Raw genomic sequence first — 18,395 nt, 5'->3', positions numbered from 1 at the left:
GCTGGGGAGAATTGTGGAAGTCTAAGGAATCGTCATTGAAACTTGAATTGAGGACATGTCTGGTAAAAAAGTACCCTCTAAGGAGTCAATTGCAAGAAGAGCTGCAAACTTGAACATAATTCAAGCAGTTAGTAAGATCTGTTTCTGAAGCGGGAAGTTCAGAATGAGTATAGGGTTATTTTTCGGGGAGTATTATGTCTAGCTGCATACACTTGAGTCCATGCCCATCTGACATCATTCTTTGTATTCTTGTAGCCTCAGATTAGGAGGCTAGGGTTGGGGAGAGCCCGGAAGGGGGTGAAGGAATGACAAATGCATCCAATATAACATGCGATATGAAACTACTCCAGAGCAATAATTACAATCCACTGCATAAATTCATACAGAGCAGCCTGAGCAAATGAACTCAGATACCAGTTTCATCACAATAATATTCAGTAACTTAATTTGCATTGAAATTCTTCATACAAAGTATATGATTTACATTCATAACAGTACTTGTGTTGTGAATCTAAACCTTAACATCTGCAGTATACAAACATATTCTGTGTATGTAGAGATGTAATTATGTGCAAACATCCTGTCATTTTTGTTTATGTGAATGATTCGAAGCATAGTAAATGCCAATGGTGCAAAGTAGGTAGTTATCTTTTCTAAACCTAGAATACAGGACCAAAACAAGGCTAATACAAAACTGATTAGATCACACTAATCACGGCTAATTACATGGAACTAGACAATCAACTTAAATCAGCTGAAGCTTCCATGAGACCAATTCTAAGGCCTCAATCTGTACAAAGCTCAGCAATGAACCATAATCTCCCTTTCAGATATCTTTAAGACTATCAAGTATCAACAATTAACACAAAATTCATCTGCAATCAAGAAAAGGCAACAAATTGCAGTCAAGACTCTAGAGACATGTGAAAACGCAGCAAATAGACTTTCAAGGGCTTGAAGTTACCAGGTACATTCAGTTTCAAGCATTTAATTTGTCTTATTTACAAATGTAGCATCGAAGGATTAACATTGTTAGTCAAGCAGATAAACATTCAATATCGAATCAGTCCAACCACTCAAGATTAACAGCGCATTTTGTGAAACCAAATCTTCCAAAGAACATTAGGCTGACCGCTGACATCTACTATGGTCTATGGTTATTAGGACTAATCATCTAATGTTAGCCCTTAAAAGAAGTAACTTCCGAATAGTTAAACAGCCAAGTACGAAGTATAAGCAACTAAGCAATGAAAAAGTGTCAAACAATCATGGATAACAAGCTTGTCAAAAAGCTAAGCAAAATTGACAATTGGAAAGCCTTTGTTTAAATAATGCTCCTCAAGCAACGCCTAGAAGAAAGCTGAATAACCAATCTTTCACTGACTCGGATATAACTAATTAATTAATCCTATACAAACCTAAATCACTGTACGGTGGTATCATCCTAAAGGCTAAAGCTTCTTTTCAAGGCAGAATCCTATCTTACAGTATGCTTCGCCCATATTCATTTGTTTTTCCCGAAAGACATGGATTTAGTATTCTTTTAAAACATTTTAATTCATTATCTTGAGCTTTCCTAACTTTGAGGATTCAAACTAATGTAGAATTATATTTCCTATTAACATTGGTGGGAATTTTGAAGTGATCACACTAAACCATTACCATCCATGAATAAACAATAGTAGCAATAGTGATTTCTCACCAGCTTACTGCGAAAGTTTGAATATCAATTTTCAGCACACTAAATCACAGATAACAAATTTGTATGGGATTAAGTATATACTATATAGTACAAGCCAATACATCCATGTCAACTATTCAATACCAAATTACCAACTACTCCCTCGGTCTGGAAACAAGAAAAAAAAAAACACCAATTTACTCTCTGCCGCCTCCACCACTACATTTAGGTGTGTTTTCAGACATTGCAAAATAACGTGATTATTAATTCCAACAAAGGGAGTGGATCATAATTGTTGCTACTTTAAATTCATACATTAGCAAGTTACACAGAAACAAACAAAACAAAGGCGGCTTCTAAAACTTAACTTTAAAGTTTTGGATCATTTGGTATGTCAGTATGTGTATTGATGCAGCGCAAAGAAAGATAAAGGGCAGGAACGTAAATATCAAGATGCCATATTTTCACAGACATAAGTTGCAGAAATGATTACCTTTAGCAACCACACTATCAGCAGGGACAACCATAGGAAGAAAAGTATTCAATGAATCTAATTGGCATGCTTCCTGATCTTTCTCCACAAGGAAACTCTTAGTTCTCTCCTGAATACTGATCAACACATTATTCCAACTATTTACTCTCGAACGAACCGGGAGGCCAACGTTCATGTCTGCCAAATCCTCTGCTTTCACCTTCAAACAACAAACAAACATCACCATAAATATTTAGTAGGCCTTTTCCCCCTATTTTTTGTGATTAGGCATGTTAATAAGATGTCTTAACTTGTGCAAATGTGAAATTTGCCACAGGATTTGATACATAATTGACAGAGGTTTTTTTAAATAACAAACATAATTCGATCTCAAATCTTACGCACCACCCCAAGGTTGGGTATCAATTGTCAAAAGAAAAACATTTTTACAAAGGTAAAAGGACAGTTAGGATATCCTTAAAAGAATCTAAGCATATGTTCGCACAACATGCACCAAACCGTTTAGCTTATTTCTTTAATCAAGAACCAACAAGCATAAATTATTCAGTAATCAGCCCAACCCCATAAAAAAACTATTTCTTTTCTGGTGCTGTGATTCCTGAATCAAGGGCCATAATTAAGGTGCAAACCTTAAAACATTTACTAAGCAAAAGCTAGTCAATCATAATTATGATTTATGAGTAATTTTAAACCCCACCAAACAATCATGCACTAAAACAAAATTTATAGCTCATGACAAAATCATGCGTCAATCAGGCAACATATCATTTACAGGCAACATATCATTTTCCTCTACAAACAGGAAAATATGTCAATTATGACACTTTCACCACTAATTTATCTTTTTGATATTATACCTTTTGAAACCATTTACTTAAATAATACTAATTATAGCAAAATTCCGGTGCTTTTATCCATAGTTTAATCTCTAATAAAATCGATATTAATTATCTAATCGTCCATATCCTCAAATCAACCCTTAATTTGATTTACCAAAATCTAGCTAAAAATAGTTAATTCAACATAAATGAAATTAAAATGGAGTGTTTTACAACATTTCGTTGGTTATAACAATATTTCAACAATAGATAAACCAAAAGAATACAATATAAATGAAAAATCAAGGATATATTATATCATACCTTTAAAACATCCTCAGGAAAAGCACCATCAAGCAGAAAAATGAGACAAGAACAAAACCCTTTAGTAATTTCCGAATCACTATCAGCCCCAAATCTCATCCTCCCCACCTCATCAACCACCACTTCTAGCCAAACTTGGGCGGCGCAACCAGGAACTCGGTTCTCCGGCGACCGAGTCGACTCACCGAGTCGAGGCAAAACCGCAGCATAATCTAGAAGCCTCTTAACCCTATCAATCGGTTCCAGAAGAGACCGGAACTCGGTAACCAACCTCGATAACCTCGAAGAAACAACCCCAGATGTTGAAATGGGGGAAATTCCATGAATTTCATCTGGGTATGGATTTAAATTGCAAAATGAGGTGAATTTTGAGATGGGTTTTTGACCTAGATTTGAAATTTTTACAGAGAAATTGGAGAAATTTAGGGGTTTTAGAGTGGAAAGAGATGATTTTTGGGGTGGGTTGTTGAATTTGTTGGAGATTGTGTTAGAACAAGAGCAATTGAATGAGGGTAAAGTTGGAAATTTGGTGGTGAGGGACATTGCTAAGATGGTGGAGAAGATTCAGGAGAGAGAAAGAGTTCAAAAATGAAGAATTGGTTCGATTGTTCTATATATTTGCAAGAGAGATGATGAAGTTTGGGAAGAGGATGACTAAAAATGTTGGATTTTGTAGTTCTTATATGTTTACAATTAATATAATTAAGGCGCCAAAAGAATGGCCTAAAATTCTTTTCCTTTTCTTGTCTTATTTTTAATTTTGCAAAATGAAACTAAGTTTAGTAGTGAAGCTTTAATAGAGAAAATATCTTGGGACGGAGGGAATAGATTCGAAAAAAGATGTATTTTCGGGAACTCGAGAATGGTATTCTAATTTTGGGATCAATTTGTATTAATATCTAATGGAGTTTTGTATTTCATCTAAACATAAAATTCCTTTTTTACAGGAACACTTATAAAAAAGAGTATTATAGTACACTCTAATTTAAGTCCTTCCAATTACTTGGGGTGGCTGGGATTATTGGGAAAGTGGAAATATGATGTAATTCCTTTTATATGAAAACAGATTTGAGAAATGGGAGATGCTAACGCAAGGCATTATGTCATCAAAAGCCTTTTAAGTTTTAACATACTCCCTTTGTAACTAAAATAATAAAAATGGGCTGCGAAGGATTAGCGTCTTTTATTGCTTACTCCAACTTTGGGCCATCTGGAATTTCGAGCATAAACCAATATGCATAATAAGGTCCTCAGAGTCTCAGACCCTGTTGGTTTAACAGAATTTTGTTGTATGGGCCAGCCACAACATCTTGAAAAATTGCTTCAAAATGGCTTTTTTTTTTTTTTTTTTTTTTCTTTAAATGCATGATTGATAAATGACATGTATAAACACAAAAGACCAAACTACCCTTACAATGATTGATAAATGATATTTTTAGATGCACCCTTGTAGTTAAGATACTATTTGATTTTTTTTTCCTCATCTTTTTTTTTAAACAAAATCAATTCATTAATAAAAAGTCATACGACATCTACAAATGAAATCTAAGTTAACAAATACATAAAATTGAATCAAATAAAGGGTTCCTTTATCAAAGCTATGATCATTGAAAAGATCTTGCATTGTGGTACATCCCTCGCACACATCGCTGAAAAACGCAGCCTTTTTGAAGAGACGGTTTAACGATTTATTATAGTCGTAAGGATGATTATTATATGATTCGCTTGAACGCATTTGAGAATTCGACAACCGTTGCAATACTGAACAAATGTTTACCAACGAACTAATAAGAACTAACGACTCCGTCATAGGGAGACATTCCACCATAGGAAGATGACGACTATCTACACTACTCGTGTAGATTTATTGAAACCTAAAAAAGTACGGTAACAGTAAAGAAAAACCCTTTTTAAATTGTAAATACCCTTTTTTATCCTTTTTAAATTGTAAATACCCTTTTTATCCTCAACTTAAAATTATAAAATGAGGAAAAAAATTATTAGTGAATACATCTACCTTAGCTCTGCATCGAAGTCCATGTAAAAAACTCTAAATAACGTAAATTAATGACTTCATGTCACACGAGCCAAAGTAACCCAGCTTGGTGGAGGCCAAGAAAGTAGCTGAGAATCATCCAAATATTCTTCCAACAATCCAAAAATTCCTTTTTCAAAATCAAAAACACCAACTTCATCACTTTTCCACTCAAAATCATCCATTTTATCCAAATCTCCCACTTTAATCTCCGAATAACATGAATCCTTATTGTCTAAGTTCTTAAAATGAAAGTATATGCAATTACCTTTGCACCCTTTTAAACCAATAGCGGGAAATGAAGAATGGTTGCTCATAAAAATTGCATGCCCTTCTAAATTCTTAACCAAATTCCACTTTTGTTTATCCTTATCGAGCTTGAAAATCTCAATCCCGTGTACCTTTATTATTTTAGGAGTAATATCGGTATACAGGTCTATCAATAATAGATCATTAGATACTTTTACTAGACATTTTTTATCGCCACCAATAATAGCAATATTTACCAATGTTACTGTAACGGAATAATCAACAACTTTAATGGCTACAGTCCTACCCGAGTTGGTAATAGCATAAAATGTACCATCGAACTCTACTACATCAACGTAATTTAACGACCAATCATTAACAAATATGCTTCGATCATCATAACCTAAAGTGTAATCATCCAAAAACGTCCATGATTTGATTTTGGACTGGTACATGAGTAGCTTACCCGTGTTATGTGTACACAAAATAACATAATCATCATTAACATTATTAGAATTATTAAGGAAGGTAAAAGCTACCTTTTGTTGCTCCATGTTGTAGTAATCCATATTTTTTGTACTAGGATTACTAACGTTACGTAAGACATACTCACAACCCAAATCCTTGATTTTAATGTTGGTTAGATCCAACTTCCTAGGAAGATATGAAGCTAACTGTTTGATGAGGGTCCTAGAGAAAGGGTTGAACAAATGGACCGCCCCCGGGTTGTGCTCCTCGGTCTTGATGAGCCACCCGGGGCCATCGTCGTTATCAAAGGAGGCAGAAAGATGGCAAAATGTGTATTTGGTGAGTCGGAGGTCACAGTTAAGGAATTTTATAGGTGGAAAAAATATGGGTAGTGTTTGAGGGATGGCGGACCGCCATGTGGAACAGACGGAACGAAAACGACAAGTGTCGAATGGGGTGTCAAAGCCGGTGGCAATGAGATCGAGGAGCTCCGAAGGGAGATCAGACCAATATGCCATGGTTTATGGTTTGTGTGCGGGGAGTATATATAAGCAAGGTTTTTTTTTTTTTTTTTTTTTTTTTTGGACTAGGAGTATAGGTATTAAGTTAAATAGATATGTGCTTTCTTTGGTCTAGACGTGTAGTATATAAACAGAATCAAGAAAATGTGGCAGCCCATGCAAAGTACTTTAACAATCTATAATTAATTAATTACCTATAATTAAAACTCAAAGGGACAACATGGAATTGTTATGTGTCATCTTTTCCTCAAAATGATTAGGCGCCACATGTGTATTACGTGTCATTCCATGTGTTCTATCTTTTTCTTGATATGAAATGATTCCACTGCCTTATATCCATTTACTGCGAATTGTTTTGCTTGATTTACTCTTGATAATAATCATCAATCTTCAATAGGATGTATGGAGCAAATATTAGTGCCTAATTTAATTTGGTAACTGATAGACTTATTCCAATTTTCGCCTAATTTAATAGCTTTATTGTTTAAATTTATTTCCATTTAGTGGTTATGCTTGATTTACTCTTCATAACAATTATCTATCTAATCTTCAATTAGAACAAGGGATAGTGCCTAATTAATTTGGTACCTGATGGGTTTATTCCAGTTTTTGGCTAATTTGGTGGTTTTATTGAATGATTATTGAACTAAATGTCTATGCTCATTTGAGTTTGGTCTTTGTATTTTATGTTTTGTATTTTTTTTATCAAAACTTCAAATGGAACTTAAAACCATCATTGTTCACGTCATTTATTTTACTGTAACGTTTGGTTATTAATTCCAGTGAGTCAGTGAGCAAGGAAGAACCCATTAATTTTTAGCTAGTTTTGTGGATTGAATAATAGAACTAAATAATATTGCTCATATGTGTTTAATTTTTGTACTTGATGTATCTTATTTTTGCTCAAAATTAAATAGAACCCATTATTTGGTCATAGTGAAATAAATTTGGCCATTAACCCGGCCCTTCCTATATTGCTAGACTATTGTAGTAAATCTGTCATCGAAACCATTGGAGGTAAATTATTTTTGGTGTAGCTTAAAATTTCGTTTATTTTAATTAATGTGCCGAGTATTTTTTAATTGGTGCTAATAATTTCTGCCTACTTATGTACTATTAGATTTGTTGAAGGTCAAATTGCATATTGAACGTTATTCTCTCTTCTCATAAGTCATAAGTCATTTTTGGATTTTTATTATTGAATTTGTCAATTAAGGGCATGTTCTCATTGACTGAACTCAGTTGAACTGAATTGAACTGAAATGAATATTTTATAAGAGAACGAAATTAGGAGTTGAGCTGAACTGAACTGGACATAACTGAACTGAATTTCAACGTAAGATAACAGGGCCTTAATACTTGAATTTGAATGCATGAATGAATTTTATGTGATAATTTTACTCGACGGGAACCTCATTTGTTATAAATTGGAAAAAAATTTATAAATTCATGATGAACGGGGGGTATTGCCCTAGACCAATATCTAGTTAATTAATCAATGCGAAACACAAACCTTTACATAAAGAGTGTACATGATAAATTATGTACATCTGAAAAATAAAATATAAATCAAAATAAATAAAAGTTATTTATATAAATGAAAGTTACCCTGGACTAAATAAAGTAAGTTGTGCTTTCGATACAACAAGTTTTTGGTCCTCCTTTCACCCCGAAAATCATCAAATAGCTTTGTCAAATGCGATTAGTAACCTCTCGAATAACCCCTCTAGTAACCCAACTTAAGTAACCCCAATCAATTAATTTCTCTAGTAACCCTACTTAAGTAACTCCTCAAGTAACTCATCTAATAACCTCTAGTACTCCCCCCCCCCCCCAGTAACCACTGACCAAGTAAGTAACCCTAACCCCCTTAGTAACCTCTAACCAAGTAAGTAACCCCTAATCCAACACCATCTCAAAGCCTTAAACTCCACCACCCCACCACTTGCTGCACCTCACTCATCACACAGATAAGCCACTACCCCACACCACCACCTCACGCCACTAGCCCCAGCCCCAAACAACACGCCACCAGCCCCTAACCCACGAAACCCACCATTAACCTGACTGAACCCGAACTCGAACCCACACCCAAAACCCACCCTTACCCTGACCGAACCCATAACCCATGACGACGAAATTACCCTAACCATGACCAACCCCTAATCAATGACGACGACAGTTGGTAGATCGGATGGAGAAGAAAAGAGGAGAGAGAAACGAAGACGACGACGATTTGGGTTGGAGCTTCGAGGAAGTCGGTGCTCGACCATAGATGGAGGAGAAGGAGAGGAGAGAGAGAGAGAAAGGAGGCCTTCTCCTTTATGTAAGGCCAGTCGTTTATAAAACTTTGTGTTATCGATATAGCTATCCAATTTAAATGAGTAAAATTTAAATCTCATTGAGTCAAAATTAGAATATCACACTTGAAAACTTTCCATTGCCTATGTATTTTAAAATCGTACTAGGTTGAAAGTTGCTCCAAAAAAAGTTAAAAGTTTGCCTAAATTAATTAAAAATTGCCCAAAAACTATTTAATGTACACTAATTTTATTGTAAATCGGTGTACACAAAAAATTTTGAAGCTAATAAAAGGGTGAACCTGTTATACTATTTAAACTTCAATTTCGACTGTCTTTGATAAATACAAGTAATAAGGATCAGAGTATACAAATAATAATCTTGTATGACCATGTTGAATATGTTTCAGTGCATACTTGTAGTTCATAATATATCACATCTTTAACAAAAGTTACTTCGTACTAGTATAAGATTAGAATCATTACTACTCCGTATTAATAAACAAAATCATACATTAGATATTGAATTAAACATACGAGAAGATCAGCAAGAATTTAACGGCTCGAAAGACTATCCACGAACAATAAACATGCTAAATTGACAGAATAGCTAATGTTATGGATAGAAAAGGTCCTTACATTTTTTTTTTTTTGAGAGAGAAAAGGTCCTTACATAAAACAGATTAGAAGTTTACAAATTAAATAAGTACAAGTTATTATTTATTAATTATCAATTGAATTTGAATAATTAAAGCTTACTAATCAAATATGTACAAGAAATCTATATCGATAAGTACTATATATTTAAAGGTGACAAGATTTGAACTCAAGACATCAAGTATCAAAACTATAATGCTAGCCACTAATCTATATCATATTATATAGTACTAAAAAATTATTAAAATTAAATATAATTAAGGATTTTAATCATGAAATTAATGTAATAACTCAGGTTATTGCCTGGGGCCTGAAAATTAATTTGAGTTATTAATTATGTACAAAAAAAAATTTGACCCAATTTTTTTCAACCCAAAACTGACCTGAATCGGATTTGATCAAATCGTTACTGACCCGACCTGTTATCAAGCCAAACCATTACAACCCAAAACTGAAAACAAATCGAACTGATTACGTCCGAGGGATCTCCTTGCTCAATCCAATAGAAGAAATCGTAACTTGATAGTAACCCAACCCATTTTAAACCGAAAACTATTCAAACCCAGCAACAATCCGATAAACTTGAATTTTTCCAACCCGTAACCCGTTGTGACTGAACCGTTTATAACCCGTAACCCGTTGTAAACAAATTCTTTCCAACCCTAACCCGTTGAGACCAGACTGTTTACTACCCGTATCGTGTTGAGACCGAACCGTTTCCAATCTGTACCCGTTTTGACTTAGTCGTTTACAACTGTACCCAATATGTTTGTGATCAGATATCTTTTCAACATAGTACTCGATAAACCTAACTTTTATTTGACTTAACTTGATTATAACAAGACCCGTTCCTACCCATTATCTGATTAACCCGGCTCCATAATGATACAACTCCATTTTAACCCAATATGATTTGAACTTGGACCGGCTTCAAATTGGCTAAACCCGTTTTCAAACCGACCAGTTCAATCCAAATCGAATATGACCTGAATCGATAATGACTAGACTCGATTTCACCCGATCTAGTTTGAACCGAAAACCATTTTCAACCGAACCAATTAAATCAAACTGATTATGGCCCAAACCGATTACAACCTGACTCGATTAGGACCTGAGTTGTTTTGAACCAAAACCCACTTTAAACTAGCTAAACCCGTTTTCAAACCGATTCTGATCAACCCAAATTGATTATGACCCGAACTTATTACAACCGGATCCGATTAGGACCCGACCCGAATAGAAACCACAAAAAAAACCCAAAACGAATTGATCCGATAATTTTCAAAACTGACCCAAACCGACCAGTTTATCATTTCAACCCATTATAAATCGACCCGTAACCCGAAACGAATAAACCCAACCCAAACCTGAACCGTTTACCAGAATTGACAACCTCTTGATGCAATCAATTGATTTATACGAACTTGTTAAGATTGTATTAGTTTCACAATTAGTGATTCGTGGAGGCAGATGCACCATGCGCTTGGTACATCGCTACATTTGTTCCCAAAAAAAAAAAAAAACAGAAAGAACATTGTATAGAGATGTAAAGAACATTTAGTTAAGAGTTGAAAGAACATGTTATAAAATTGTAAAGATTAAAGAATATATATCAAAAGTGAACAGAACATATTGTTAAAATGTAATGAACGTGATGATTTTTTAGCGTCTATTTTAAAAGAACATGAAAAATATAATAATTGAACATAAGAGATAAAAAAAAAAAAAAAAAAAAGAACATAGAGCTATTAATAATAATGAACATAACACTATCTTATAAAGAACATCATCTTCAACCTTTGTCACATTATTCTCAAATTCAACATCCAGATTCGTCAAATTTTAAAAAGGAAAATAAACAATAAATTTTATGATTACAAAATATTCTAATTCAAATCTAAAATAACACAATAAATGAAAAATAAATAAAAAATTTCATTCAAAATTACCTTAGATCTTTGATTAAGAAATCCACATATTCACCTACATTAACAAATAATTGATGATCAAAAGCATCACCAAACTCGATCTGAATACGCAGCCATCGTCTTCTATAAGTAGAATTTCTTTTTCTCTATATTTTTATGTTTCTCTCTCTAAGATTTTTATTCATCTCTCTAAAGAATTCAAACAAGTGAAATTAAAATATGAAGAAATATACAAATTTCTAAATTGAGATTGGGAAATTATCAAAACTCTTCAATTATGGAACAAATAATTCATTAAAAGATTGAAAAACTAGATGTTCTTTAAAAATACTATTACATTTTTTCTATTTTAGTTTGGCTAAATAACAATAATATTCATTACATTATATTATCACGTTCTTTATTAATGTTACGGATGTTCTTTAGATATATGTAAAGAATGTTGGATTTTTTTTCACTAAACAGCTATATATGTTCGTTATAAAACAACTATTTATGATGTTTTTTATAAAATAGCTATATATTTTTTACAAAACAACTATATATGATATTATTTATGAAACATCTATATGTTTTTTACAAAACAACTATATATTCTTTACTGAACAACTATATGTTCATTCCGCCTTTTTTTTTTTAAAGAAAACCATATGCACAGAGCATGGTGCACCCGCCTCAAAAATTTCATTAGTTTCATATTGAGGCCAAGCGAAAGTGTTTTCTATATACCCCATTTATTTTCTTAGTCTGGTGCTATTTTTCCCTCTGTACTGTTCGGCACACGTATAATACATACAGCCACAAAACCACCAGATATGTAGGCAACAGGACAATAAAAGAATCATCATAAATATTGTGTAAAAGAGTTCATGTCTGCCCTTTGGGCTGGATGCAAAATAAGATTATGAACGCACGAAAACCTTTATTGCCTTGTAACACCCATAATTTCGATCCATCTCCCGGAGTAAGAAGATTAAGAGGTGCTCTCTATTTCTCCCCACAAACCTTCTTCTCAGGTTTTCAACTTAGCCATTGATCTGTCAAAGAAAAACAAAAAGAAAAATAAAAAGGAATTTAGCCATTGATAAACATTCCGATTCCCATAACAAAGTTCAAGGGAAAAAGTACTAAAAATTTGGAGGTAACCTTAACTCTTTAACCAATGCTAATTACTTTGGTTAATTCACTGTTGTTTGCCAGAACAAGTAATGCTGCTCCATGTGCTTCTACATCCATGGAAATTGACCCTTTTCTTATATGACAGTCTTTCCTGCTCCAAACTTTTCCGCATTTGGATTCATCTTTGAATTTTACACCAGGGAGCACCTTTGCTAGATCTGACAGGTGCGTTGTTATTTTTGTCTTCCCTTCGTTCAGATTGAAGAAGGCGAGATACACTTCTCCTGGAAATATAGATGACATATAAAACATAAATACGTCTGAAAGCCAATTTGGAGTACATAAAACTTTGCACAATATGCATCGTTATTAAGTCCAGAAATTGAATCAAACCTTTTCTTCCAGTGGCAACCCAAGAGCGAATTCCTCCAGGGATAGCATTAGCTGAAGAACAAAAAGAAAGAAAGATTAAGGAGCTCATTTAAGTTCATCAATTTTTTGAGAGAGTACAGTGCACTGAAAATGAGAGAGATGCTTCAAATTACTACCTTTAACTGTCTTTATAGTTGCACATAAACCAGAATAACTGTTCGCAAGGGTGCCATTCATATTTAATTCCCACATCTGAAAATTTAGCTGCATTAGCCCTTGATAGAAAAAGTTCTAGTATTGATACACTTCTGTATGCATCAGAATCCGAGTACTCGTAGATAGTCATCTAATAAAATTTTGGACAATATGCATCAGCCGAGTCTCAACATCATAAACTACCTTTGATCCGCTCAACACATTGACATTAGTACATAACTAGCTATTTACCTGTCCAACATGGGCAAGAATGTTTCCAGGGATTTGCACCCTTAATCTCACCTTCGAGTATGGCTCCTCAAAAGGAACACTGCTCATGGCCCGTTGTTGATAATAAATGGCGGTGTGAGAAAATTCCCATGCCAATGCCTATGGTAAGCCACTACCATGAAAACTTATGAAGAAAAACACGTGATGGGAAATGGAGTTGCATCACCATGAACATTGGCACATAACTGATCTCACAAAATTACATACAAGTATATTGCTATTTCTGCATATTATTTAAGCATATAAAATAGATCCCTCAGAGTATTTAAGCATATATAGACACCATTTTAGATCAAAAACTACCTGATTGGCATCCCTTTTGCATGGAGATGAAGAGCCCCTCTTGAACTCTTGTGAAGTAAGTCTTTGTCTAGAAGAAGCCTCAATACAGAGTTCTGCTTCGGAAGTTTCTAATAGATGAGATTTTCCATCAAACTGTGTTCCATAGAGCTCTTTGTCTCTAGAGAATCATTTCATTAGGATCAGTAAAGCATAAAGCTAACAATAAGAAAATTTGAAGGTTATATTAAAGGAACTAGATTGGTTACGATGTAGCTTGAGCTTTTCCCTTGTATACGCAGAAGGGCGTTTCATTGATTTCAGAATTATCTTTCCAGCAAACTTGGTCAAGACCGTGGTCAAAAGATTCAACTAACCAGCCTTTTGCTTTGGGTTCCTTGCAACTCACAAGAGCCAAAGAACTTGTGTGAGAACTTTGAATGTTTTCCTTATGTGCTGAATGAGATGAGGGGTCACTTATGGTAGAATCAGAGCTCGTAATGAAAGGAAACTATAAGGGAAAAAATATCAGCTCATTAGGTTGAATTTGACAAAGTACTGTTTAAGTTCAGTCTAAAGCAAAACATACCTCCTGGTTATTTGAACTAAAAGCATTGATTTCCAGAATGGTAGGATTATTGATGAGATTATACGTGGTGTCATCAAGTTTTCTCATATCTCCTCCAAACATAAGCGGAGACTTGGCCATAGCCCACAAAGTTATCTGGAAAATTAAGTTTCACAACCCAAATAGTTGAGAAAATCAAGGTAAAAGACAGTACTGTTAGGAATCACAGCTCATTCATACAAGCTTTACCCACCTGAGTTTTCTGCTCATTGAAATTTAGCTTGCAGTTCCTGTGTGGGCCTTCATTAGAGCCTATATGATTCAGTTATTGAAGTCAGTAGTGCTATTAGCTAAACAATAAAATATAATCAAATTAAAATCCTTTTGATGTTTCTATAAAACAAAATTGCATGAGTTTCATGCATATTAACTAGTTGAAATAAAATCCTTTTTGTTCCATGATTGAAGTACCAAAAGATCTAGCATTATTATATCTATTAGCCTATTTTCTGACAAACCAGAACCCCCCGTGTGCCAAGTTGAAGTGAAGAAAGTTCTTATGTCATGCCCTTAAAGATTAAAATCTCAAATAGGATAGGTTTTACAATCATATTGCACTTCCAGAAGCTAGGCTTACTAAAACAGTTCTCATACGAGTATGAAATTTCCTCTATAAACAGGCCACTTCTGCCTTTTGTGGTCAAGCTATATATTGACCATAATATTTTATCATTGTACATCAATAACAAATGTCTTATGATATATCTAAAATAATAATTTTCAAGTCATTACTTAATTAACTTCATTCAAATTAATGGTTTAAGCTAGTAAGGTTTTACCATTCAAGTCCAATGTGGCCTTTTATAAAGTACGGGAGGGTATCTGTGAGTGTGATTACATACCTGGATCAGTGAGCCACCCCAGTGGCAGCATATCTGAGTCAGGCCATGATAACCCCAACAGGCCACTGGATCCTATCATCTTCGCAGCTGCAAAATCTCTGAATAGAGGGAATAGAAAAGAGTAATAATATTAGTAAAGGAAAGTAGCAAAATTGAACGAAGAAAAGATACTAGATGTAGATCCACCAGAAGAAAATGACGGTAAGAAACTAATTCACCTTGTTACATCAAAGTGTGCAGCCACATCTCCCCATGTGTCCCAATCATCCCCGGTTATTCTGTACATATTTACTAATCCACTAATTTCCTTGGCCATAGCAGGTGTGACACTCGTACCAGGGGATATAGAATATAGAATTGGGCGTGAAAATTTCCTAAGAACCTACAGAGTCAAACATGTTCTAGTAAAAGGTCTAACAGATATAGAGTAGGTTCTATGAATTAGTAGAGTTTTATAATCTCGATACCTCTGATACATAGCTAATTTCTTTTATATCCAAATCATCCCCGAAAATGCAATCATTCTTCACTGTGATCAAGACAAGAATAATATGTAAGCAAAATAATGGACATTAACATAAGACTAAACAACCTAATGCATTATGTGACCTCGAGATTGATATAAGTTTGTACTTTATAAATTCACATTCCAGACTTGTGAGTGGTGACAAAATCTTAAAAGAGAGAAAACATTATATCTCACTTGCAGAAGCATATCAGAATGTTGCTGTTACAGAGTTAAAAAAATAGTAAAGCTGTACCAGTTGAAGGAACAATGACATTCAAAGAAACATATTAACAAGAAGAAATCAAAACGACATGCAGTAGTAGGCATTAGATATATTTTCCAGGACTGATGAATAGGAATGATCACGTCACACATTTTGTAAGACAATACCAAAACAATATGATCTGGACAAAGGTATTAAAATGTAGAGCATGATGAAACTTTGTACCAAAATCAACTCCCCATTTAGCATATTGTTCATAAAGAGATCGTAAAAATGCTTTTCCTGCTCCAAAATTTGTATTGACACTCATAAACCCATGTGACATCCACGCACATTTCTTTTCTTTCATCCCTATATCACTTGCAGTCCATTTTCTTCCATTCTCAATATAAGCAGCTCCCTGAAAGATTAAAAATACGAAAAACAAAACAATCCATAGTTTATAGTGTAATTATGCCTTGAATGGTCCAAGATTAACTAAACCATTGAAAACAATACCTTACTGGTGTCTAAGATAGGTGTGTTAGCATCTACTGCCTGTGTACTTATTCCGCTCATAACATGAATTCCGAATTTCAACCCCATTTTATGCACTTTTTTGGCCACTTCGGTGAATCCTTTCCCACCCTTGGATGAAGGCCACCTATCAGGGTCAGGAACCAATCTTCCCCATTCATCGATGATATCGAATCCTGAAGAATCTGTATTAGCTCCAGGTACCTTTCTTCTATACCAGAGGTAATCAACCACGACATACTGCAAGGGAATCAGGAAATTACAGTCTTACAGAAATTGTTGGTTCTAGGTAAAATGTCATTACAGAATGGTAGAAATCATAAACAAATACTGTAAACATCACAGACCTCATATCCATGAGCACGAAGCCGTTTAGCGACAAGTTCTGCATTTTTTAGAAATTCTTCTTCAGATATTGTCCAACAAAAGGAGTCATACGAATTCCATCCCCTTGGTGGTGTCACAGCATGTTTTGGATGTGCATGGCTTAAGCCATTAGATGATATTACCCTGTTAACGCAACATTAATGTTAGCTCACCACACTTCTAAGCTCACCACATGTTAACAACAATACAATATAATCCCTTCAACTAAGGGTATCTTACTATCTTCTTTCAATGCAATTTTTCAAGCTTCTTTAACAAAAATTACAACAACCAAAAATTGTACTAAAACAAAACAGGTTAACATTAGCGGCCATTTAAAAAAAGTTTGGGCATCCCTTAATTTTAGGTTTATTAAGGGATGCCCAAACTTTTTTTTCCTCATCAAATTCTCAATTCTTGGACTTACATTAACAGATTTAAAGAAAAAAAAAAACATTAACATACAGATTTAACACTAAAAGAGAAATAAAATGTGTCTAAAGCACACAAGGCACTGATGATGACGAGATTGGGCTTGCAAGTCACGGGCACAAGTAAAAGCAGAGAATTAAAAAATTAAATAAATAGTTTGAATATTTACCTAGTAAGTAAAAGCAGAGAGAAGAGAAAGAAAATTGGAGATACAGAGAACTTCATTGAGAAAAGAATGATCACTGTTTTTTTTTTTTTTTTTTTTTTTTTTTTAAAAAAAATGAAAAAGAAAAGACTGATTACTGCTTACTGCTTACTGCTTGAATGAGTAAGTAGCTTTAACATCTGCCATCTATTTATACTAATAATAGGTGGTACGTTAACTGACTGTTTGGTGAAGTATCTTAGTTACCCGAGTATATCTGGTATTATATTGTATTTCTATCCATTTCTTTTATCCCTATTTTTCCATAATGTTAGAAGCTTTTGTGGATGATTACAACTAAAAATGATAATCAGGATTAGTTTTATCTTATAATCGAGATTAGAAACTAATCAAGAATGTTTCTACAATGGTCATCCTTAAAATTAGGACCACTATTCTTTATTCTTATCGGCTATTTTTTTTTTTTTTTTTTCTTTTTATGGCTTCAAATTTTTTTTTCGAAAATTATATTCTGTTTTTTTTTTGAAATTTTTTTTTTCATAATTATTTGATAAAAATAAACTTTTTATAAAATAAAAAAATAAATATTAAATTTAATGAATTAAAATGTAAAGATTGTTTTTCATTCAGAATTGGAAATCATCCATAAGCTGGCTTCAGAAAGCTTACTCCACGTGAACAAGGGCATTACTCCACCCAATGCTTTTGGGAATATGGTACGTCATATCCTAAGGCTCTCAAGGGAATGTCACTTTGTGTCTTACTCTTTCGTCAAGCGTTCGGCCAATGGTGTTGCACGTAGCCTAGCTAATATTAGTTGTATTTTCGACCAACATCGTATTTGGCAAAGCAAAGCATGTTTGATCCAAAAAACGAAGATAAAATTTAAAACTTGTTTGTGTATAAAGTATTTACTAATGTGCTAATAGGACATTACCTTAACAAACAGTTTTATTCTTTATTTGTTTGTAAAGACCATAAGTT

General features: G+C 33.9%; 3 protein-coding genes across 3 annotated transcripts; all 3 read right to left on the bottom strand.

Annotated features, from left to right (window-relative positions):
* Positions 1-417: 417 nt before the first annotated feature.
* On the bottom strand, positions 418-4,440 carry LOC110712451 (sufE-like protein 2, chloroplastic). The gene is made up of 3 exons (XM_021890917.1): positions 3,317-4,440; positions 2,175-2,373; positions 418-875 (listed from the first exon to the last, which is right to left on the bottom strand). The coding sequence occupies exons 1-3, from the start codon at positions 3,857-3,859 to the stop codon at positions 853-855; spliced, it is 765 nt and encodes a 254-aa protein (XP_021746609.1). The 5' UTR covers positions 3,860-4,440; the 3' UTR covers positions 418-852.
* An 871-nt stretch (positions 4,441-5,311) lies between these two features.
* LOC110712558 (F-box protein SKIP23-like) lies at positions 5,312-6,978 on the bottom strand. The gene has a single exon (XM_021891025.1). The coding sequence runs from the start codon at positions 6,584-6,586 to the stop codon at positions 5,390-5,392; it is 1,197 nt and encodes a 398-aa protein (XP_021746717.1). The 5' UTR covers positions 6,587-6,978; the 3' UTR covers positions 5,312-5,389.
* A 5,171-nt stretch (positions 6,979-12,149) lies between these two features.
* On the bottom strand, positions 12,150-17,876 carry LOC110712621. Its single transcript, XM_021891095.1, has 15 exons — positions 17,415-17,876; positions 16,795-16,957; positions 16,430-16,687; positions 16,157-16,331; positions 15,668-15,729; positions 15,419-15,582; positions 15,201-15,298; positions 14,552-14,610; positions 14,320-14,454; positions 14,000-14,241; positions 13,755-13,911; positions 13,142-13,217; positions 12,987-13,037; positions 12,621-12,877; positions 12,150-12,511 (listed from the first exon to the last, which is right to left on the bottom strand). Exons 1-14 carry the CDS (start codon positions 17,468-17,470, stop codon positions 12,630-12,632), a joined length of 1,944 nt encoding a protein of 647 aa, XP_021746787.1. The 5' UTR covers positions 17,471-17,876; the 3' UTR covers positions 12,150-12,511; positions 12,621-12,629.
* Between the last annotated feature and the right edge of the window lie 519 nt (positions 17,877-18,395).

The sequence above is a fragment of the Chenopodium quinoa genome, unplaced genomic scaffold (genome assembly GCF_001683475.1).
Source record: "Chenopodium quinoa cultivar QQ74 unplaced genomic scaffold, ASM168347v1, whole genome shotgun sequence".
Lineage (NCBI taxonomy): Eukaryota > Viridiplantae > Streptophyta > Magnoliopsida > Caryophyllales > Amaranthaceae > Chenopodium > Chenopodium quinoa.
Note: the sequence above shows the minus strand (reverse complement) of the source record. Positions and strands in the feature narration are given on the sequence as shown.

Excerpts from the sequence above, each read along its gene's own strand:
- LOC110712451 (XM_021890917.1), bottom strand. The coding sequence starts at position 3,859 with ATGTCCCTCACCACCAAATTTCCAACTTTACCCTCATTCAATTGCTCT. Across the intron at positions 2,374-3,316 it reads TTCCTGAGGATGTTTTAAAG|GTGAAAGCAGAGGATTTGGC; the intron begins GTATGATATAAT and ends TGTTGTTTGAAG. Across the intron at positions 876-2,174 it reads TGATAGTGTGGTTGCTAAAG|ATGAATTTTGTGTTAATTGT; the intron begins GTAATCATTTCT and ends TCTTGATTGCAG.
- LOC110712558 (XM_021891025.1), bottom strand. The coding sequence starts at position 6,586 with ATGGCATATTGGTCTGATCTCCCTTCGGAGCTCCTCGATCTCATTGCC.
- LOC110712621 (XM_021891095.1), bottom strand. The coding sequence starts at position 17,470 with ATGAAGTTCTCTGTATCTCCAATTTTCTTTCTCTTCTCTCTGCTTTTA. Across the intron at positions 16,688-16,794 it reads TTCGTGCTCATGGATATGAG|TATGTCGTGGTTGATTACCT; the intron begins GTCTGTGATGTT and ends ATTCCCTTGCAG. Across the intron at positions 12,878-12,986 it reads GGTTGCCACTGGAAGAAAAG|GAGAAGTGTATCTCGCCTTC; the intron begins GTTTGATTCAAT and ends CTATATTTCCAG.